General features: G+C 42.8%; 1 protein-coding gene and 1 pseudogene across 4 annotated transcripts in view; both read right to left on the minus strand.

Moving 5' to 3' along the window:
• Positions 1–656: 656 nt before the first annotated feature.
• LOC133344042 (uncharacterized) lies at positions 657–2,891 on the minus strand (annotated as a pseudogene).
• Positions 2,892–9,087: 6,196 nt separating this feature from the next.
• Positions 9,088–24,588, minus strand: part of LOC133344293 (stromal membrane-associated protein 1-like) — a 34,430-nt gene continuing 18,929 nt past the window's right edge. For all 4 annotated transcript variants that reach the window (XM_061554389.1, XM_061554388.1, XM_061554387.1 and 1 more), the window contains 4 exons: positions 20,864–20,985; positions 14,528–14,696; positions 13,418–13,854; positions 9,088–12,517 (listed from right to left, as the gene is read on the minus strand). In XM_061554389.1, the coding sequence (XP_061410373.1) occupies positions 12,380–12,517; positions 13,418–13,854; positions 14,528–14,696; positions 20,864–20,985 (866 nt within the window). In that variant the 3' untranslated portion in view covers positions 9,088–12,379. The remainder of the gene's footprint in view (positions 12,518–13,417; positions 13,855–14,527; positions 14,697–20,863; positions 20,986–24,588) is intronic.

A 24,588-nucleotide genomic window follows, 5' to 3' on the forward strand; every position in this document is an offset into this window, starting at 1 on the left:
TAGACATGGTGATAAGTCTATCTGTGCCATCAGCAACAATACTGCTATTTCCAATGTCAAGAAGAGCTTCAGCAAAGTTCCCTGCCTCTTGGTCTCCATGGAGATATACACGCATGTTTGTAGTTAGTCTCAGTTTTAGCACGTGCCTCCAGAGGAATGATGACTTGATGCAGGAATTTAACTCATCAGCTTTGGTTCCTCGAAGTAGAACAGGTAATGTTTGTTCGAAGTCACCAGCCATGAGAAAAGTTACACCACCCATAATCCTGGAATTGTCGCGGAGGTCCTGCAAAGTTGTGTTGGCAGCCTCAAATGCTCCCTTGTGGGACAAGGTGCATTCATCCCACACTATTAATTCACATTTTCTTGGTTCTTTCGGTAAAGTCACGTAGAAGGGAAGTAATAAAATAATAAAAATATTATGTTATTATATTATTTTATTATATTATTAATATTTTATTATGTTTTATTTTTATTATTTTATTACTTCCCATCTACGTGACTTTACCGAAAGAACCAAGAAGATGAATCCCTGCAGTCACGAAAGCTTTAAATCGAAATTTATTAATTCACACTTAAGCAGGACCTGTGCAAGGGCAGTCCCCTTTAAAATATTGCAAACAGGGTTTTCTTATCGAGATAGATCAAATGGAAGCTTAAATGTGGAATGGGCAGTTCTTCCTCCAGTAAGCAGAGTTGCCGCAATCCCCGATGATGCCACAGCCCTCCTTAGCAAGGAGCAGGTTGAGAACAAAGGTCTTCCCAGTACCACCAGGTGCATCAAGGGAAAATATGCCTCCATTTTTAGTCTCAATGTCTTCCAATATTTTCTTGTAGGCTTCTCTTTGTGCATCCATCAGCTTTGGCTCATTTTCCTCAATAAATTTAAGAAGCTCTAATCCATCATAGGATATTTCACCGAGGATCTCTTGAGCAAGGGCATGCAGGTTGTTCCCGTAGGGTGTTGGTAGTCCGATAGACGTGAGGTCTTTTTCACCAATGGAGTGAAGTTTGTCCTCAAGGAGGATGAGGGCCTGGTTAAAAATGACATCAGAAAAGGTAACGTCGAGGTTTGGATTTTCTCGTTGAGCTCTGTGGAGGATGTCCTCACTCATGCCCTCTTTGTATTTTTTGCCAGAGTCCCATGGGGTTAGATGGGCTACAAACTTGAATAATTATGCAGAAGAGCAATCTCAGTTGAGGTCTTCGAAAGATTTGGGCCCTTTGACAACATGAAGAAGCATTCAGAGAAAATAGCACTCCTGATTGTTGGAATGAACTGTATCAACTTTTCCTAAGGCATCAGATTCACCGTCACCAGCACGTCGCTTCCCTTGTTTTTTAGCAGTCCATGTATAGTAGGAGGGAACTTCATGTTAGAGCAGGTTGGCAGCAAATGGGTCACTTTTGGCACAACCAAAGAACGCCATCAGGGTAGTATCTTTTGGAGCCAGGGCTTGTTGTTGGGAATTTCCTTTGGTGAAGTAGATACGTTGACCATTTTCGAGGTGAACTGCCAAATGGACGATTGTGGGGGAACACTCATGGATGGGGAAGCCAACAATTCTCCAAATGGCCTCATTGCTGCTGATGTATCTTCCTTGAACAAAAAGTTTATCCTCATCCACACTTTGCCCCTCTTTTTGTAAGGCAAAGACAGCCATGTCAGAGCCTTTGTTGATGTATTTGCAAACATATTAGATGGCTTTCACAGATTTAGACTTAAACTTTCGTGACTGCAGGATGTCATATTATTGGTTCTTTCGGTAATGTCACGTAGATAGAAAACAAGCAAAAACATTTTCAAGCAAAAAACCCACGACGTTTCGATTGCAACACAAGCGGTCTTCTCCACCTGAAGAAAACCGCTTGTGTTGCGATCGAAACGTCGTGGGTTGTTGCTTTTAATTTAGATTTTTTTTTTCTATCTACGTGACATAACCGAAAGAAACAAGAGTATAGGCTTTCACAGAATTGCAGAATTACACTTTAATGTGGGCCTCGCAGATCTTGCACAGAAGAGGGCAGTATGGAGCGATCCACTGGTTGTCAACCTTCATTTCAGAGTTAGTGCCAGGTCTGAGCGTTGTTTCAAATCCACCATCCTCAGTATTTCTGCGACGATATAAAGGATAGCCATGATGCCCTGACTGAGTAACTTTCAAGAAGTTTCGTAGATACTTATTGGTGCACTTGTGGTCTTGCATACATGGCGAATTTGGATTTAACTCCCCACATGGGCCATGGACCATTTCCTTGCAGACCACATCAAATAGAGCAGGGTCTTCATGGGGGTCAGGTCGCTCAGCACTGATAAATGTGTCAATGTCACTTGCATACACTTTTTTCCCTCATCCATAGCAAAATGTGAGCATGAGGTAGACCACGTTTTTGCCACTCAATGGTGTGCAAGTTACATCTTGTCTTTGCATACACGTCGCCTTCCTTAGTCGTAATAAGCTTCATGAGTTCATCAACTTTGAGTTTAAAGACCCTTGCAATGATGTCATGTCTGTCTGTTGGCTTTTGGTTTTGATAAAGCTCAACCTGGATCTCCTTCTTTTTAGGATTGCAAGTGTAGGTGACAAAGAGATCGGGCCTGCCATATTGCCTGATGTACGTCATGGCATCCTGAGTCTTCTAATGCATGTATCTTGGTCCACCTGTGAAGGATGAAGGCAAAATAACTAATCTCCCTACATTCTGAGCGTTTGAATCTCCGTCAGTATTGATAGAGTCCCTGAGACGAGCATACCTGTCTACACACAGGCGTTTTTATTCAGTTGAATGTAAAGAAGGTGCTCACTCTCAATTTTGGCATACTAATCAACAACATACTGGTGAAAGAGGTTGGCGCACCGTAATATGTGGTTTCCTCCTTCTCTGTCCATGATCATGAAGGAATATAAGTCTTTAGAGGAGACAGTTTTGTGAGGATGTCTTTGTCCTGTAGCTTTGATAATTTGAGGAATCTGGACATGGTACCCATCTTGGCCTTGCCACAGTGTAATGGGGTATTGTAGGGCATCATATGCTCTGTTTGTCTCAGGAATTCGTTTGATGATGTTGTCTTGGTATCGAAGCACAATGTCTCTCTTACCATGTTCCTCACCCACCATGAGAACAAACTCATAATGGTTCGTGGCGTAAAGTCCTGCTCACAATCGGAAAATTTCTGAGGCAAAAGACACAATGGCTGTACTTTGTTGTCGTAGCGAAATGAAATAGAGCAGTGAGTATGCAGGGGAAGAAAGCGTGTTACATAGTGTATATCTGCTGTAATGAAACATCTTGTTTATAAAATTTGCGGAGAGCGGAAGTGAAAAATAAATTTAAACAAAGTAATAATAGTTTGTGACTTAAAGTCCTGCTCGCAACAGGAAAGTTTGTGGGAAAAAAGATGCATTGGCTGGACTTTGTTGTCTTAAGCAAATTAAATGTAACAGCTAGTACGCAGGTAAAAAAACATGTTACATTGTGTATATTTACTGTCATAAAACATTGGTTAATGTGTACACTGTATTATGAAAAACAGTACTAGAAATTAGAGAAATAACATAGATGTATGTTTGAAGGGAGCTGGAAATTCGTGTGTATTACCTCACTCAGTGTCCACACAAAAGAGAAATGGCCCCTCACCCCCACCGAACGCGTGTGAGTTGGTATGTTCGAGTGTGCTAGCTAATTAATAACCGAAAACAGCACTAAATCGCTAATTAAACTACCTGAAAGGTGAAGGACGCAGAATCAGAATAGTGCTGGCTCAGCACGGGGCTTATGGCATGGTACTTGGCTACTATTTTTGTATGTAAACCCCACGGTTTGCGAGCCAAATCCTTCACAAGTTTGGGCCACACACACAGACAGACAAACAATGACATGTATAGGTTAAAAAGAAGACTAGCGGGAAGTAATAAGCTATTGTGAAAGCCCGGTGGCCCGTTTTTCTGTCCATTTCTCCAACAACAAAATTATGAGAGGCTTGCAGAAGTCCAAAAAGTAATAGAAAGTCGGGGGTAAATAGTTGATATAAAAGGTTTCCGAAAATTGTCGACTCCCCCTTTAAAAAAAAATTGTACCCACGCGTAGGTATATATACGTACACACCCTACATAAAACAAAGTAAGTAGTATTTATTGACTCTGTAGTTGTATCTACTGACTGTACAGTAGTATCTACTGAGCGAATAGTAGCTACTGACTGTATAGTAGAATATACTGACTGTAGCAACTACTGACCGTAGTAGTATCTACTGGCCCTACAGTACTATCTACTGACTGTAGTAGTAACTGCTGACCATAGTAGTATCTACCGACTCGATAGTAGCAACTACTAACTCTATAGTAGTGTAATGACAGTGTGGAGTGATAGCTTACTAATGGACGGGCTAATGATGATTAATGAGACAAGCATTAACAGGGTCACGTGAGGGGGGGCATGGAATCCAATGGCTGGAAAGTGAAATAAGGGCAGTGATCGGCAGGGCCAGGTGCGGTGAGGAGAATTCAGGAATAAGGGCGTGGCCAGACCGGGTGAGGATAAGTAGCAGCGCAAGCGGAGACTTGGGGCTGCTTGGTGTGGGGAACTGCCGTCGTCGTCGCCTTGGATCGGGTCATCTCAATTGTCTGCAAGTTGTCTTGAGACTGGAAGCTATGTTGTCTCAGAATAGAGTTGTGTCGATACCCAAGTGTACGGAGTCACTCACGGTTACGTGTTGAGTTGTCATTAGACTTTATTCTTAATAAATATGTTGTATCGTAGACGGAGGTACTCGGAGACGGAGGTTGAGTTAGGGGCTTCCGCCAGGGTTTATTAACACTTATCACTATCCCTGGTTCCCTCTTTACCCCTTCCACTATCCCCGTTCCTCCAGTGACCCCGCTTACGTTACGGGGTCTCCCTTATATACCCTCGGAGGGGTGATGTCACGTGCACTGCCCAGCGCGTGCGACCCCACGTCCCGTGAGGTCACCGCACCGGACAGCGCACACGACGCCACCACTCTCCTCTACTCCTCTACAAATATACAGAAGACAAGATGGCGTGGTATATAATGACGATAGTAGTAACTACTAACTCTATAGCAGTATCTACTGACTGTATAGTAATTTAGTGTGTTATTATTGAGGCACACACAATATTTTTTTAGGCAACGCGTTTAATAAACGACTACACTAATCACTGAGTTCTACAGTTAAATGTGGCTATACTGTTAATTGACTTCACTGTGTGTGTGAGTTTGCTGAACAAACGGGCCAGCCAGCATATACGCTGCCTGACCCAGGATCCTAAGCTAAGACTCCCCGCGAATGAGGAGCGAAGAGCGATGACCGAAGACCGACGGCCCCTTGAGTTGATCCCCACGAACGAGCCACAAATCCCCGAACGCGATCCCCATTTATCCCTTGGCCCTGGCCCCTCCCCTTGCTGTATCAAGGATGGTGCCCTAGCTTCCGGCCACGTGTCCTTAACTCGTGCAATCGGACACCGCTTCCGGTCACTTGCCCTTAGCTAGTCCAATCGAGGCCCGCTTCCGGTCACATGACCTTAGCTCGTCCAATCGGGGCACCCGGCGCTCCTCCAGCACTGTGGCTGGCGCGACCCACTGAGACATCTGTGTCTCTACACTTACAGTAGTGGCTGTATTCACGACACTACACTAGCGTCTACTGACTGTATAGCAGTATCTACTGATTGTAGTAGTATTTACTGACCGTAGTGGTAAGTACTGACTGTTTTACTATCTACTAAATCTATATAGCAGTATCTACCAACTCTATAGCAGTATTGACTATCACTGCAGCAGTGCATACCGACTGTGGTGGTACCTGCTATCACTACAGCAGTGCATACTGACTGGTGGAACCTGCTATCACTGTAGCTGTGCATACCGACTGTGGTGGAACCTGCTATCACAAACGTAATCATTGAGGGTTAAATGTACGGATCAATGAGGAGAACATCTCCAGGAGTACTGTGTTGACAATTCCAAGCATAAGAGTTCGAATATTAGTGTTATGTTTTTGGTTAGAAATAAAAATTGCTTAACACAGAAGTGTCTGAGTGGTGCCTTTCTAAGTTCATGCATAATAATCTTAATTATGAGAACTGTATCCTGCGGTGAGATTAGAATTTGGAGACCTGACATGAACACACTAAGACATAAGCAGTAAATGTTAAAGCGAGAATCATTGTATTATCCAGATTGATAATACAACCCTAGACAACGAAGCAGAACCTAATTATCATAACTGCATATATTAGTATAATTGCATTCATTTGCGAAACTTAATACAATTACAACTTCATGATTAGCATAATTGATGTGCTTAATTACACAAATTAGCATAAATTCGGATAATTATGCATTTTTCCATTTTCGTTAAATTTTTATTATTTTTATTAATTCTTCAAGACCCGACATATACAACACCCCCCACCATCCCCCTGCTCGCTCTACAATAATACTATCTGAGCGCTATAATATTAGTATCTACCGACCCTATAGTAGTAAGTGCACACACTGGAGTGGGGGCAAGAAGAGGTTTCCCCTTTTTTCTGGCAAAAAAAGAGGGGAAAGCCTATTCTCATATTTTGGTACTACCAAAGGCGGTCCCATGATGTAACTGCTCACCCCGAGCTCTCATTACTCTGATAATGCTTGTCTTTGAGCTGTACGCCTTTTGGCCTCCTCTGGTCTAACACCGTTTTTAGACTAGGCTCAAAAGAAAGCTGTCTCTGGTGTGGACCAATCAGTTTCAAAGACAACGCAGGAGCGTCTCCTCGGCAGAGAGATGCGGGAGCCGCTGCCTCTTGCGGGGCCGCCGAGGCCGGATGCACGCCCAGTGCCTCATCCCTCATCCTCCGAGCCCGAAGCGGCCCCGGCCTCAGAGCTCAAGCTCTGGCAGGACCAGGGTGAGCCGAACCCTGCTGCTGAGCCAGGCGAGACCAAGGCTCCCCAGGGCACCAGGCCGCAGTGCTGGGACTCCACCAAGACCATTGTCACCCCCTAACCCCTCACACACTCATTCCCTTCCCTCACACATTCACCACTCGGGTCGCCTCCTCGCTCGCTATTCACAGCGAGCGAGGAGGAGGCCTGTTTGTTGCCAGAACCCTAACCCTATTCTAATATTTTGGTACTGGCAAAGGAAGTCCCATGATGTAACTGTGTTATTTTAATATTTCTACCCCGTCCGAGCAGAATATCCAGAAATGGTACAGTTCTGTCAGCTCCACTTCCATGATGAACTGGTACCGCCCACGGAGTTTCGCAACATGTGTGATCCACCAACCACTCGTCTCCAGTCCTGGATTATAAGCGCGAGACACCACCGCCTGGATGCACACCAATACGATGTATTTGATTTTGTTTGTTGCCTTATCCATGTTGTTCCTCTTTCTGTCTTCATGTAATTCTGAGCATGCATCTCACCATGCTTTCAAAGCCTTTCAGCTTTTGTTCAATTTTATTGTGAATGTCAATGTTTCTGATCCACTGATTAAATCGGTTCTTCATTCGGCACATTACTAAGTTGCTTTTCATAATTTCAGACCTAAAAAAACACGACAATCTGCTCTCGTTTGCCTTTAATAAATGAAATGTAATCATTTCAACTTGTAACATGCAGGCGCTGATTTCCCAAGCTCAGGTATACTGCCTCCTACCGTCGTATTATATAAACTACTAGCGGGAAGTACCTGGCGTTGCCCGGGTCAAAAAAATATTTCAAACCTACTCTTAAAAATCTAACAGCAGTGCATACTGTGGTGGTACCTGCTATGATTACAGCAGTGCATACCGACTGTGGTGGTACCTGCTATCAATACAGTAGTACATCCCGACTCTATAGCACAAAGTACTCACCTGACAGAGTGGTGAGGCCGAGTCCCATGCAGAGCCTCCGGCCTCGCCTAGATTGTCCAACCGGCTGATGTGGCACCTTTGGAGACTGGGGCGAGGCTGCTACCCCTGACCCCCCCCCCTCCCCAGCCACGATCTCCCCGGCCGCTCTGCAGTAATATGTACAGCCTATAGTAGCATGTCCCGACTGTATAGTAGTAACTGCACGCATCGGGGTGGGGGGGACATCACACAGTGAAGAATTGACCTGAGCGTTTAGTGTATTTTTATAGCACTTTTAACGCTAAAGAAAATGTCCCCCTCACTCCCACCGAAGGCGTGCGACTTGGCATTGGCCGTCCTCCCCACCAAAGGCGCGTGAGTTGGTATGGCCGTGTACGAGTCATAAATAAATAAAGCGCACAGAAATTGCATAAAAACGCTAAACTAATTTAAAGTTGACGGATGTGAAAAAGGAATAGCGCTTGCTCACGGCGGGGCTTACAGCGTGGTACCTGGCTATTTTTATTTTACGTAAATCCCACCATTGGAGACGCAAATCCTTCGCAAGCGCACACACAATCAATGACACAAACCCAAAGACAAATTTTGACTTGTATATATAGATGTAACACGATTTTTGTCCCTGGGTAGTATTATTTTTTAATTGGTTGTGCCAAAAAAGTATATAAAATGGCTATCATTCCCCACAAACTTTGTTTTGTGACCAGGACTTTGTGAAGGAATTACAGAAATGCACACGTTTTCACATTGAAAATAAGTACATTTCAAAATATCACAGTCCTGGTCACAAAAGCAAAGTTTGTGGGTAAAAATAGCCATTTTCTGTACTTTTGAGGCATAAGCAATTAGAAAATAACACTTACTACCCAGGGAATTTGTTTTTGTTACAGTGAATTATTACACTGCAACTGGGTACGATTCAGCATTTCCATCTCTGAACGATCCACCAATTCAATCTCCCAAGTCAGTGTTAAGGGCATGTGCGGCCACCACAAAATATCTGTATCGTAGCAAGATGCCTATACTCACTTAACAAGGTCTAAATAAGCCAGATATTAAGCGAAATTTAGTGAACCATAAAAGACAATTACGTTGAATAAATGAGTCTCAATAGCCAATACCAGAATACATGGCATTCTCTAAATTACCCTAATAACTTAACGAATACAACTGACAATGGCCAAAACCTTCAATAACATTTCATAACAGTCACCAGACGCTCCATCGTAAGGTATTTTATTAGAAACAAAGTCAAGTGCACAATCATACTATTACTCCACGACCATACAATTATTGTGGGTGGTGCTCAACTCGATTTCTGGTCTTAAGCCAGTGACAGAAATTCCACATTCCTACAAGGTCCAGTCTGTTGATTATAACGACCACTGTTGACTTCCTATGAAGTTGTACTCGTATAATATTATTCACCCCGAAGGTATAATGGGAAGAGCTGACACCCCGGTAGCGACTTTTTACTTGCACCAATTCGTTTGCGCGTCAAACTACCATGCCAGAATATTTGTACCTCGATTCGAACAATGTATTTGTTGTACACCATCAAGAACTGGGTTTTAGGCACGTACGTTAAGCCCAGTTCCCAGAGGGCCATCTCCATGCTGTTGTCAATGAGAAATAGTGCAGCCAGCTATTGTAGGAAAAAAATCCAACTGGGGTCATTGAAATCGGTATCAAGCAGGAAGGCTGCACAATATGGTCAATGGAGGTCAACAAGTGGTCATCCTATGGAGAGCCTTGGTTCCCAACCAAGGAATGTCCAATTTCCACCACTGGCTCAGGATTGCCAATGGAAGTAAGGCACCGAACAATGCTGGCTTAAAAGGGACACAAACCGATACTTTTTTTTATTGGTGCAATGCTACCAAATCCCAAGAAACCAAATTACAAATGTGCAAACTTAGCATATGGCTCACACGTTTACATGTTGTCTTGTACACAATTGCTGCCAAGCGTGCACATGCTCTTGGCAGGCAATGTCCCTTTTGACAGCCACTGCTTTGAAGAAGCCCCTCAAGTACCTCCCCCCTCAAAACAATGCAATGGCTAACCATCGCAAATTACAATTTAAATAACTGATTTAAGTGTCTATATATGTAATACACAGGAAGCATATGCTACAAAAACAATATAAAATGAACTTTCTGCTACAGAAATCATACAGATTTATAAAATATGCAATAGGAAATTAGACAAATTTAAATCATTGTATAAGCTTGATTCAGCCATCATGCATCAAGTCTTTACCTCTTAAGCTTATAATTTAGATCTGTTCAGCAAAAATAGTTTCAAGTTTACAAACACAAATGAGTTGGTGTTATGGAAAGGTGCACATAGTGTGTTTGTGTGTACACCCAAGCATACATTATCTGGACAGGTGGTGCTCCAGTTAAGTGCCCAACTTGCAAATTGGTGGGTCGCGACTTCAAATATTGGCCGTGAAATCCACTCAGCCCCTTCATCCCTCTGGGGTCAATAAAATGCCGACCACTCTGGAGAAAAAATAAACAGTGGTCGTGCTGTAAAGGAACTGACCCTTGTCACTGGAATGTGATTCAGGACTGCCAACAGAGATGAGCAGCACCACCCCAATACTTGTACGAACAGGGAGATACTTTGACTTGCCCATACAACAATGTACTATACAAGGACATGCTGTACATAGTACTAATTTTGTTTTAATTTAATTTCTTACCATGATGTCTACACGCTAATGGATAGTACATATACAAGCATGTGCTCAATCGTACGGACATGGGTAATGACACATGCCTAACTATTTTTGCAGAACAAAAATCAATAGCCACTGGCAGATCTCTCATATAACAAACTGATTTCTGTACAAGATCGCAACATTGATCAAAGTGAAGACATTTACTGACCCCCACTTATGTTTTTGTATTTATAATTTCCACATTTAACAATTATCACAGACACGGCAATACATTTTCTTACAATGTCAAACAAGAAAAAAAATCCGTTACATAGCTCAACATGACAATTACCAGCTGGTAGATGTAATAAAAGAACCATAGCTGTTCATACACACAAAAGCCTGTGCTGCTCACACACAATAGCAAGGCTTTGCACAACTGTGCAAAACTCTTGACAATGACAGCCAACCGTAGCTGAGCAGAATGCAGAAAGATATTGTCTAAGGGGGCAACACCAGCAACTCAAGGCCGTGTCTTAATAAAATCAGTCAGCAAACTCACATCTCTGGCTTTTACAAAGCACTTTCAATAAGATTGGTTGTCCATTCTCACATCAGTCTGTTTAAACAGCGATTGTTCGATTAGAAGCCTGGATCATGCAAAATGAACGTGGAATTTTCATGACTGGCTCAGGATTGCCAATGGAGGATGTGTACTACCTAAAGGCTGTTTGAGCAGACTCCGTGACTTTTTAAAGCACACGCTATGTTAAACACACGTCTTTATAATAATTTCACTGTTTCAATTTTAATCCCAACATGCTTTGGTAAAGTTAAGTTTAGAGCGACAACCTAGTCCCCATGTACAAATTCAGAAGGCAGTGGCATCACAGCAAACAAACCTCTCTACAAAGGCTCGCAAAATTCAAAGCTAGACAGAACACATCTTCCACAGTGGAGATTATTTTTGTTACATTAAATGCCTTTGCCTCTTTATTTAACATGTGACTGACAAACTTGGTTGGAACATTATTGGAAAGCACAAAGGACCTCAAAAGGACAGCATGCTGGGCAATGTCACGGACCGTACGATGGGCACGTTTTATAATCCTTGTGCGGTGCACTTCCTCCACAATGCTGCCCGGTACACAAGCAGCGCGCTGTATGTGTCTGTTTTGCTCCGACACATATGTGGGTACGTCTGTCCACAAAAGCCCCCACCCCACTACGCATGCGCAAATTCTGGACGCCCGATAGCCCAAGACCACTAAACAGGGTGTCAGAATGTAGCACACGTGAGAAAGAATTACATGGTGGCATATTTGTCTAAAAATAATATATTGTATATTCATATATAGCATTACTGTACACCTGTGTACATGGGGATAGGATGGCTCTATGTGGTTGCGTTTACCCATAAATTGACTTGCCCAGTGCCTGCAACACTAGCAGCGCCACCATCAGCCCCAGGACGAAAACCAGCACCGACAGCAGGACCTCCAGCACCAGCAACACGATACGTCGATGCCCCAATGATGGAATGTTTTCACAGGATTTCTTCTGCAAACAATTGTGGAATACAAATGTTGTAGGTAGTGTATGAGATACTGCCAGACTGTGTGTTTATCCAAGGTGGTGCGTGGGTGGGTGTGTGTGATTGTCAGGCGTGTGTAATAGTGCAAGGTGGTGCGTGGGTGACAGTGCCCAGGTGGTGAGCACCCGTGTTTCTCAAGACACAGTGAGTCCAGCTGGCCAGCATACTGTACGGGCAAGTCCTTGGCGGGTAAATGATGCTGGTTGGATGAGGGTAAGGAAGGGCTGGTGGTGCGTCGGGGCAGCTTCCGCTATTTCCAGGTATGCGTGGCCAAGGACTGGGTCCCCATTCCGGCGCCCCAGACGCCACCTGCACCACCGCTAGGCTGCGCGTATCCGATGACACCAGCAGGCACACCCACCGCCATTCCCGCCATCTGTTGACTCAGCTGGTTTGGTAAACAAGCGCACGTGCACACACGTATGCAAAAAAACAAGGGAAGTACAAGCGAGGGTCATTTAAGCATGTGAACCGTCCCCACCACTGGGTGATGCACACATACAAACCCCCAAACAAATGCACATACATGGGTGCACACCGAAAAATACAAAGACAAAGAGACAACGTTCCCCTGTAAAGCCTTAAACGACTGTTGGGGCAAGTGCTGTTAGCGAGCATCTATGACGGCTGGCATGACACACAAGAAGGGGGGTGGCCAGTACCACAACCATCCACCTTTGTCTCCCCAGAGGGGATGTTTACACCCCAAACCAGGTACTCATTTTAAGGCTGAGTCGACCTAGGAGAGGCCCAAGACCGGTTCAGATATCGTCACTGGTGTTGATCATGAGCGGGAATCAAACCTGGGCCGCCAGGTTTGTAGCGCAGCGCACTAACCACCGTAAAATACGTACCTTCCCATTAACATTTATATGCATAAACAAAAAGTAAACACACATAGGATATGTTTACATACAAATGTAGAAAATTACATGCAAACGTGCAAAAATTGGCACATAACAGAAAAATCCCCATAGAGCCTGAACAGATCTGTTGGGGCAGTGCTACGAGTAAGCACTTAAGGCCGTCACTGCGCACGTCGTGTTATCGCACCACGCTCGGTCACTGCCGACTCCTAACTTATGATGTTTATCCACTGCACCAGGTAATCATTTAAGGCTTAGTCAACTTAGGCAAAGCTTGCCAACTGACATTTCCCATGGCTGGGAATAAAACTCAGGCTGCTGGACTCACAGCAGTATGCAGGTGACTGGATCACCGTTCCCCACTGCGCACGCAAGCACACACGCTCCACACACACACGCCACGCAAATAAAGTACATCTCACCTGGTTGACATTCCACTGGTGAGCAGCAGCGTTCATCTGTGGGGCCATACCATACACGGGCTGTGCCACCATCCCGTGCTGCCCTCCCACCATGCCAGGCCCCACACTCAGGCCCATCATTGCCGGCGTCACTGCCCCTGCATTAGGGCCGTATCCATTCGGCACGCCCGCCATCACCCCAGCCATCTGCTGCTGCGCCATTACCCCCGCCAGCACCTGCTGCTGGTGCACCTGTTGCTGCTGAGCCATTAGACCAGCCATGGCCTGCTGCTGTGCCATTAGGCCCACCATGGCTTGTTGCTGCTGCTGTTGCTGCATTTGCTGCTGCTGCGTCATGCTGCCGGGAGCTCCGTAACCCACAGGAGGCTGGCCGTACGATGCGGCGAGCTGCGACTGCTGTGCGTATGCAGCGCTGGGGGTCGGAGCGTAGTACATGCCTGCGTTTGGCGGTACAAAGAGTGGGGTTCGAGAAGGATTAAGCAGATGTGTGTGCAAACAGCTGTTCATTTCTGGTCTTACTATAGTGCTTAGACTGTTATCATAATTTGAAAGCCACTGCAATGGTTAGTGGGAGCTGTGTGCAAATGGGAGACGAGGAGTTCTAGTTGCGGCCTTAGACGGACACAGAGCAAACAATTAAGAGTGACGCACCGAAAAAGAAACACAAATAGAAAAACAAAGACATGTTTTGGCACCTGGTCCAAACACGATTCACGTGCATAAAAATAGAACTGATCATCGTCCCTCCTATGTCCATAAAATAACACTACTTATAATTCCAGGAAAGAGCACTGGTTACATAAATAATGTTCATCTTTATGAAGAGACTAAATCCTGGTATTAAAATGTGACACTTCCACCACTGGTTTCAACAAATATCAAGCAATGCCCAACACTCACTCGATAGTGGAGACACTTTGACTTGATATAATTAATAGCCTTGCATTTGTTTGGATGGAAAGATTCCACCAAATGTGAGGAGAGGGTGGAGATCTGTGGTCAAATAAGCAAGGGAAATGTATAAGGGCCAGTCTGCAATGCACAAATGAGCTATGGGAATTGGCCATGACCTGAGCATCAGTTGTACTTTTGCATCAATGATGCCACTACCTTGATTGAGGTTCTGGCTGGGCACTGGGCCGTACAGGGACATGATGGAGTCCTTGGTGAGGGGTTTCTTGGCGGCATCCTCTGCCTTGGCCGCAGCCTCGGAGAAAAGACTCAGGTCGCTGTTACTGCCACTGTCAGCACTTTCTGATGCAGGCATTCCTGTTGAGTCCTACAGAGCGGAGGAAGGCACAGCACACATGCAAATTCAAACACAAGCAAAGACAAATATCCCCCACATAGATGTTGGTGCTATCAGCGAGGACCGACTAAGGCTGTCACAGCACACAAAAGAGATATAAGGCCATGAGAATGACTGGCTGCCTTTGTCTCAAGAATAATGATGTCCACACACAGCATCAGGTATTCAAAAAATATGGGTTGACCTACAGAATGGCCAAGATGGGTGAAGAAATCACTTCCACTGCTTATGCTATTCATGACCGGAAATCACTCAAGCAGCCATCATAATTGCATACTGTGCTAACCAATGGAAGCCTATTCTCCACACACATATACAACAAAGACAAGATCCCACATATAGCCTTTAACAGACTGTTGGTGTAAGTGGTGTTAGCGCTTTTAAAGCCTACATGGTACACGAGGGGGTGGGGGGCGAGAACTATCCCCGGCCGCCTTTGTCTCCCAAATGCCGATGTTTAAACACCGCACCAGATACTCATATAATAACGAGTCGCCCTCAGGAAGGCCCAGGACCGATTCAGGTATTTGTCACCGAAATAGAATTCAGGTTGAAGGATTTGTATCGCAATGCAGTAACCAATATGCTGCAACTCTCCACATATAGATGCAGACAAAATCCCCTGTATAGCCTTAACAGACTGTTTGGGGCAAGTGCTGTTAAGCAAGCACCATTTAAGGCCGGTACAGCACATGAGGGGGTGGGTGGCCAGCACCACGCCTGACTGCCTTTGTCTCCCCAGTGGTGATGTCTTTACACACTGCACCAGGTACTCATTTGCGGCTGAGTCGACCTAGTGGAGGCTCAGAACCGGTTCAGATAATTATCATCACTGGTGTTGGCTGCCGCGAGCGGGAATAGAACTCAGGTCGCCGTGTTCATAGCACAACGCACTAAACGCTAATCTACGCTCCCCACATATACATGCACACTCAAACACACATACGCACAAAATACAAATATGTACACACACACAAACGAAAGCACACACATATACACGTACACAAAAACACATGCAAGTGCACACACATACAATTGCAAAAAATGTCATTTGTCTTTATTTCTAAAGCCTGTAGGTAAACATTTACCTCCACAAGATCCATAACCTCAAGGCCAGCAGCAATAAAAGTGGCACCATATGTTAGCTATTAATGTCGAAACGAACAATTGACATTACATAAGGAAATGTCATATCTTTATGAGGAGAGATCACAAATATCAACTTAATCTCACTTGGTTCGATAATGGAGCACCAACTAAATCGGTCACAGCTTCATTTAATTTACATTGGTTACATTGCCTTGGGTTAACATTCATTTAATCACTGCCAAGTAATCAAGGGGCGGTGGTTGGTTGGCTTCAGCGAGTGTCTGTGGAGTCGCGTCATACATCAGGGTCACATCTGTCAGAAGAACAAAAACTCCCAACCCTGGTTTTACTCATGAGTCAGGCACGCGTGCAGAACTGTGTATGCGCACACACCCTTCGCCACGTCAGCAGCTCTGTCCCAATAAGCATTTTACGCATTGTCACATGGCAATTAAATTTGTAGGACTATTCTACAGTGACCTATTGTATTACTGTACAGTCATATATGTATGTTGAACTTTATTCGCACCATACGTGGCCAACCGTGCTAATCGGAGGTAGTCATACTACGGACATACTGGCTGCACCATTGGAATGTGGAATTTCCATAAATGGCTCTGGGCCATCAAGGAAAATGAGCTTTAGTGCATTGCTTGGGGAATGGAATTGTTTTTGTGGACTTATATATATTTTGCTGCTTTGTGATGTAAATAAGATTAATCAAAGTCAACAAAATAACCATGAGTAACATGAATGACCTGCGCATGTATAAATAACCGTGTCACTTATTTATATACAGATGCCACAATGAGTTTCAAAACACTTTTAAAGGCGCGTTCTACATTGGGATGTTTGGCCAATGCCTTTAAGGGTGTTTTGTATGTAGGATGAAACTGGGAGTACCCGGATAAAGCCCACCGACATGAACACGTAAGTAGCACTGGGTATATTTCTGATATACAGACAATTTGTTCTTTAACATGTAATTAACCTAATGTCCAGAGAAAACCCAAGCATATGAAAGAACAATGCTCAAACTACGCCAGAATCCATAGAAATCCCCCAATACATAGTCATGAATAATCCAGGTTGCGAACGATCAGATTAAACTTGACTTGTCTCGGTATGGGGGCTGAGATGTCAGCAAAGGGAAGTGCAGAAAAATCCACTGTACTGAACTAGTCTCCGTCTACACTCCCCACCTTCACCAACTGACCAGCGTGGTCGAGTTTGGTCAAACAATCCACACGACCCACAGGGCGAGGAAAGGCCTTCATCCGGCAGGGGACTGACAATGAAAGGGCTGCATATGTACATACCATACAGAGCTAAGAAGTATGCAAAGGAACGTATGAGTAAAAACCACAGGAACCCGGGAACTCTGCTCTTGCAGGAATTTACTCAACAACCCCTAAGGCAACGCCACGTTGCACGCGTAACACATTTCCGACTGACATTTTAACAAAACCTGCTGGAACTATGTCAGGTATGATAATGAAAACCAAAAAATACACATACGACACACAGCTCTGCGTGCAAACCACTGTATTGTCCAGTGAGTAGGTGGGGTGTCTCCACCAAAGATTGTCTTATTCACGGTGTTTCTGCAACGCATCAATGGCAACTATGAGATGTGGGCTTGAACCCGTGTGCCACTGGCGTGGAGATATGCTTTCATAAAGACTAGTTTAAACAACTTTACTTGCTGCCTTGTATCTACCTGCTGGAGTTGCATTCCTGTGTACTGAAAACATCACAGGGATTCTGTGAATGTTATTTTACAGCATTACAATAGGTGCTTGAAGTGGTTGATTCAATTTTGGCTCCCCAACGACTCCACTGAATTTTCAATGGACATTCCTATGCCCTCCCAAGACCACAAAACCAAACATAGATGAAACTCCCTATAATACCATCTCAGCTTCTCTGATCATTGATCGGTTCCTTAGGTCTCTACTGCTATCAAGGTTGTTACAACAACTTCTCTCATCGCATGTGTACCACTACTATCATGGTAATTGATCTCAGGAGTTATGTGATTCCATCTCTTATTGCTAGGATGCTGTCTCACACTGGTTGACGCCTCACATCTGCACTGTGTACAGCTGCCCTAATTTCAGGAATATTTCACATCCTGGTTCTCTCATCGTACCGGCTTTGGAACTCCATCCCTTCTTGTCTTTCCAACTTTGTAGAACTCAACTGTTCAGGAAAATTCACACCTTTCTCATTACTGCCACTACTATGGTTCTTGCTGTTGTTGCTGCATCGCGTTATAGGAACAGTAGTATCTTGCCCATCACATTGGATCACCCAGTAGCATTCCCTGAATATGGTATAACCTGTTCTAGTAAAAGTGTGTAGGGTATGAGGCATCTACTATGGTGGACCTGGGTTACTGTCAGAATTTCTACATTCTAATAGCAGGGGCTAGTTTTTCAACAGCAAAAGCACTAACCTGGAAGGTCTATTGGTTGGGAATTTAAAAGTTATTTTAACATTAAACACTTCCCTAATGTGATTCATCGAGGCAGTACTTGGCTATTGTGTTTAGTTAAATACAAGCCTTTTATATTCGCAAAATCCTTTTTTCAGGGTCATGTATAGAACGTTGATTATTTTTTTGGAATGATTACACTGAACACATTTTTTTTTGTTCCTGGGTAGTAAGTATTATTTCCTAATTGCTTACACCTCAAAAGTACAGAAAATGGCTATTATTCCCCACAAACTTTGCTTTTGTGACGAGGACATTTATCTTTTGAAATTTACCGATTTTCCAGAACATTCCAGATAGATTCAGTGCTGGGTAAACTTGGAGTAACTTCTAGAACATTCTAGAACTTTCCAGTAATATAGATAGGAGTATAAATACAGGGCCTTAAGCCCATCCATTCAGTTTAGTTCCAGCACACTACCACAGACGGGACTGGCCACAGCGGACTGAGTTCTCTGCGGGGAGGAACAACGTCAAGTGGAAACCACTGGTGGACCCCCGGAAGGTGCTGATGCCACCACTGCACATCAAATTGGGCCTTATGAAACAATTTGTCAAAGCTGTAGGTAAGGAGTCGGCAGCCTTCAAGTACCTTCAAGACTTCTTCCCTAAGCTGTCTGAGGCAAAGGTCAAAGCCGGTGTCTTCATCGGACCACAGATAATGAAGATCCTGGAGTGCAATGAATTCCCCAAGAAGCTCACTAGTAAGGAGAAAGCGGCTTGGAATAACTTTGTCGCAGTGGTTCGTGGCTTCCTGGGCAATCACAAGGTCGAAAACTATGTGGAGCTGGTTGAGACTCTGGTGAAGAACTACGGCACAATGGGCTGTAGGATGTCCCTCAAAGTCCATATCCTTGATGCTCATCTTCATAAAGTCAAGGAGAACATGGGCGCGTACTCGGAGGAACAAGATGAGCGCTTCCACCAGGATATACTGGACTTTGAACGCCGCTACCAAGGACAGTATAACGAGAACATGATGGGAGACTACATTTGGGGGCTGATTCGTGAAAGTGATTTACAATATAATCGTAAATCTCGAAAAATGACTCACTTCTAAATCTTTTGTAGTAATTTGTATAATTTTATTATAAATACATGTTAATTTTGATTCATGTTGTTTTTTTCTGACTTTATGTGAACGAAAGACACAAATTCGCCCATTTTCTCATTGAAAAGAGGTACATTTCAAAATATAACTGTCCTGGTCACAAAAGTAAAGTTTGTGGGGAATAATAGCCATTTTACGAAATAACACTTACTACCTAGGAACACAAATTGTGTTACATAGTGTTATCATTGAAATTGTTCAAAACAGCATGCAACAACAATTGTTTGGTTTCCAAAAGCTCTGAATCTATGATGTGCAGACGACCAATCCTTACGTGACAAAATCATCTTTATAAGCAATAATTTAAAGGGGGGTGATGTTTTAGTCAAAGGCTTCAAAAACATGCCCCCATAAGTGACACTCATTAAATACAGTTGGTAATGGCAATGAAATCCGCATCAAACACTATCTTTGTACAAAAACCACATGGCTGCTGGTTTTCTCAATAGCCAATTCCTCGAAGAGCATACTTGTGAATCATTAATTATATATACAACACCAATTCTGCCTGTTTTATTCTCCACCACCTTCAGTAATAACTGATTTCAAATGCAATGCAACAATGTAGGTTTTTATCCTAGATCAAGTGATTGCAAATAGGAAGGAATTCAAAACACTTCCAAACCAACATTGCAATTTCAATATATATATATTTTTTAGCACATTGAGATTAATTATCTGTACTGCATATTCGGCTCCAGTAACCAATTTTCTTTTAGTGAAATTGAAACAATTAGCATTTTGGTCTGATCCCAGCATGCATTGCGTTTTTCTGTGTTGTCACATGATACGCTTCCGTAATAATGATGTAATTTATTTCACCAGAAAAGTCTTTGTGGAATGTCAATATTTTTTTAAGGCGGATCCGTCATTGAGATTGTTAGCCAATTTCCATTTTAATGAGGTTTTTTTTGCAATGAAACCAGAGTACTCAAAGACAATTCACGCATTCAGTGGGCAGGGCAACAATGACAGGCAGGTTCACAGACCCACCACCTTCTCTGCGATTATCCATTAGCCATCTGATAGCCCAGTGGGCCGAGTTTGATATACTTCAAAAGCAATGGATCGCACATGTATTCCACTATGCCTGGATATGAATCGTTTCCCAAACGTAAAAAAACGGGAATGTATCTTCCTATACTCAACTGAACCTTGGACAGGCTCATCTCAGCCAACAGCCCATAGTGGGGGATATTCTAGATTCCTTTGGTAGAAACTGGTGTCTACATCGGACAACTACTGCAACAGCAGTCAAACGTCAATAAGTGGTGGTAACGTTACCATAGTGCTTGTGACAGGATAGGTGCCATTGAAAACATGTGGAGTTGCAAAAACTTGCCAAGATGACACGGAACTGGCTCTGGTGACATGGAAAGCATATTGTAAATGTCAAAATAACACATGCCAAAATATATATCCTCATTCCAATTAGCATACCTGACTGGTGGACACTGGCAGGGGGTTGGAAACCATGGGACCAAAAATATCCAGGTCACTTCCCATTCCACCACCCGTCCCATTGGGCACAGCGGATCCTTCGCTGTGCCACCCTTGTGCATCTGAAACGAGAAGCAGCATCTTTGGTTGATTGGTTTACACACAAGAGGGATGCACTGAGGCGGATTGGTTTACACACAACAAGGGAGAAGCGCTTACATCATCACATGCCTGACACCTACGGTGCTTGTATGCAAAAGTATTCTATTGTTTCGTGTGATTCACCATTACAGCAGTGCGTGTCCTATGGTTGGTGAATTGGCTTAAGCAAATGTATTCGCGCACATATTTTAGAAAATAGTACACAGGCAAGCAGGGAAGTTCCTCTTAAATACAATGAAGGTGAAACAGGCTCAAGATTTGCCTTGTTTATACAAGCCCAGGTTGAATACACACATACAAAAAACCAATACAGAAGATATGCTCTTTGATGTGACATCACCCCTACTGTGACTCATGGACTGCTTTTCTAGTTTGGCCACTAAATGGTAGTATAGTCTTGGATTTCATTGTCCCAGGTTTACCTTGTACTGGGTCCGTGATGGCCCGGGTTCTAAGCAGTCACAAAACAGAGCACTGACTTTTGTAAACCAGTGTTGGGAAGTTACTCTTTGCATTAAAGAAGATCCTGTAATATTGTATTGTTTCTAGTGTGCAATTCAATTACTATTACATTAACCAGTTGATTATTTTTCATGATCAACCTGATATTGATAAAAGATGATTACAAAACAATTATATGTTATCAACATTTTGGGTTCATGCAATAATATTAGCAGCAACTGTATACATCACTAATATTAAGCCTGATATTTTAGACATTAAACCAATCCAATATTCTGCATATTAAATTCAAGTACTTGGAAAGGTAATTAATTAGATTGTTACTGTGAAAAAATGAGTATATACTATATTACTTTTCAAGTTGCCCTCCAAACATTGGCGATATGATATATTATATTGATTAACTGGTTATCCCCCCCCCACCAAAATCGTATCCCAAATGTTGTGCTGCTGCAGAATCTCGTGAAATTAAGAATCCGTTAGGAAATCTCAAACAGGAGTGCAACCTCCCACGTTAAAGAATGGCCCTTAGAAGTGGACATCACAAAACTACTTCTGCAATGCCAGTAGTGGATTGAAAAGTGGCAGAATTTTTTTGTTATACTTAACACAATATTCATAAAATAAAGAATGTTCATATCATGATAATCTATGCCAGATGTTTATTGTTGCGAAATTAACATCAGCACCAATAAAGACCAAAAACAAATACACAACTGTGTTTTTAATTTTAGTTAAAAATTACGATTGATGTTGATCTGTACGATGGCATGTTTCTGTGCAATTCTGCTGCCAAATGAATGCTTTCTAGTATACTAACAACTTTCCAATATTGTGTTTCCTTGGAACCTCTAAGAGAATGTTTTAATTGAAAGACATTCTAAGCGAGAAACGTGCGGCATATGGGAGGCTGGTTTTGTGCTGTGTGTAAATGAAACCTACAAATGTCACAACACAAGCAGTGACTCAGCCACTGGAAAGGAAATGTCTCAGATGTGCATCACAGATTGTCTGACTGCAGGATTATGCACCTAATCTCATGCACTCAGAGTATCTGGAATCACAGGATGTGCCTATTTTTTTTCAATTTATCAGTGTGTTACCAACACTGCTACATATGCAGCCTCTAGTGTCGATAAAATCATTACAACTTTGCAGAAACTTCAACAGTGGTTTATGCAACGTACAAACCGGCTCCCATCATAGGAATGTGGAATTTTCATCACTGGCTCAGGACCGTCAATGAAAATGAGCACTGCCCAATGCTAGTTTGGAATAAGGAACAGTTATGCTTTGGCCTTTGACAACAAAAAACATTTCGCATTATTCAGTTGAATTGAGTATGTTATTTGATCAAAGAGATTTAATTGTAATTTAATTGTGAAATACTCAGTTGGTTAAGCAGTAGACCTCAAGTCAAAACTCCTCCAAGGTCAATTCAGCTTGACCATAATCATGATTCCATCACCCCCACCACCCAACTATGTAGGATGCTATGTGATAAAAAAAAAGTATGGGGGGATTCTTGTCGCAGGAATGTGAAATTTCCCCCAAATAGCAAGATGAGCGTGGTTCCAAAAAACACACATTTGTAAAGAAATTATGTAGCGATCTCTGTTTATATTATAAAAGGTACTACAACCAAGCACATTAAGAGGGCTGTCATTGATGGCACTGTGGGAGATTTGAGGACATGGCACCAACAATTCCAGTAAAGCCACACTGGCTCACGAGCTCAAATATCTGTAAGAGAAGTCCAATTACACCGTGACACTAACCCAACACGGGCCACAAAGGGGACATGGTGACATAGAGAAGCACAGGGATGACGCTTTCATAATGCATAGACAAAAGCAGCCCATTGAACAAACCCGCGCTGTGTAATTTGTAAAACGCATAGGAAACATGGTAGTCATGGTAAAGTTTGTGTAGATTTTTACACGATTAAATTATCTTTAATTGTCATCTCCTTGTGCTCTGATTATTTTTGATAGAGGTAATTTGCCGTGAAGATTAGTCTAAGCCAGTGGTGGAAATTCCATAACTACTGACGCAGAGGCAAGTATATGCTTTTAAAAAACTATGAATAGTGGCGTTCGTGTCTAATTGCTATCCCACGATACATATACAATGACCACTTAACGTTACACAGAAAAAAGCATAATAAAATTATAAACAAGATACATAGACTGAAAGCTTTCGTGACTGCAGGAATTCATATTCTTTGGGTGTTTCGGTAAAGTCACATAGATAGGTTCAAAGAAAATAACAAAAAACTACAATGTTTCGATCGCAACACAAGCGGTCGTCATGAGTTGCGATCGAAACGTCGTAGTTTTTGTTATTTTCTTTGAACCTATCTACGTGACTTTACCGAAAGACCCAAAAAATAAGAATCATAAAGTTTAGCACTCAATCAAGAGACAATACATGACACTTAATATACGTATATTCTTGGTTCTTTCTGTGAAGTTACGTGAATAGAAAACAAAAAAATCTAAAAATGTAAAATAAAAATAAAATACAAGTAATACATTGAAAATAATAAAAGCAAAAAAAAAACAGTAAAATAAAAATAGTAAAATACAATTTAAAATAAATTGAAAAAAATAAAAGCAAAATACCCACGACGTTTCTATCGCAACAGAAGCGGTCTTCATCTGCCTGTTGAATTCCTGTCATCATGGACAACACCACATACAATTAACAATATTCAGGACCTATTTAATGATGGTAGCTATACCAAAATCAATAGAGATCCCACCAACCGCCTGGTTACAAAAACCAACAATATCATCACTGATTCGACATCTTTAATCGAACCAACCAAGCGGTCTTCCTTAAAACCCTCTGTTGCTAGACTACCCAGATTGTATGGCTTACCAAAAATCCATAAAGAAGACACACAACTTCATCCTATCGTCTCCAACATTGACTCACCCACCTACAAACTGGTCTGATTTCTGTCTGAGACCTTACAACCATTCACTAGTAAAACCACCTCAGCTGTACTTAACTCAGCTCACTTGGTATCGTTAATTAAGGACATCTCACTATCTCCAGGTGATTTGCTCATTAGTTTTGATGTAGTATCTTTGTTC

This window comes from Lethenteron reissneri, chromosome 19 (genome assembly GCF_015708825.2).
Source record: "Lethenteron reissneri isolate LAM-NWPU_2019-01 chromosome 19, ASM1570882v1, whole genome shotgun sequence".
NCBI lineage: Eukaryota > Metazoa > Chordata > Hyperoartia > Petromyzontiformes > Petromyzontidae > Lethenteron > Lethenteron reissneri.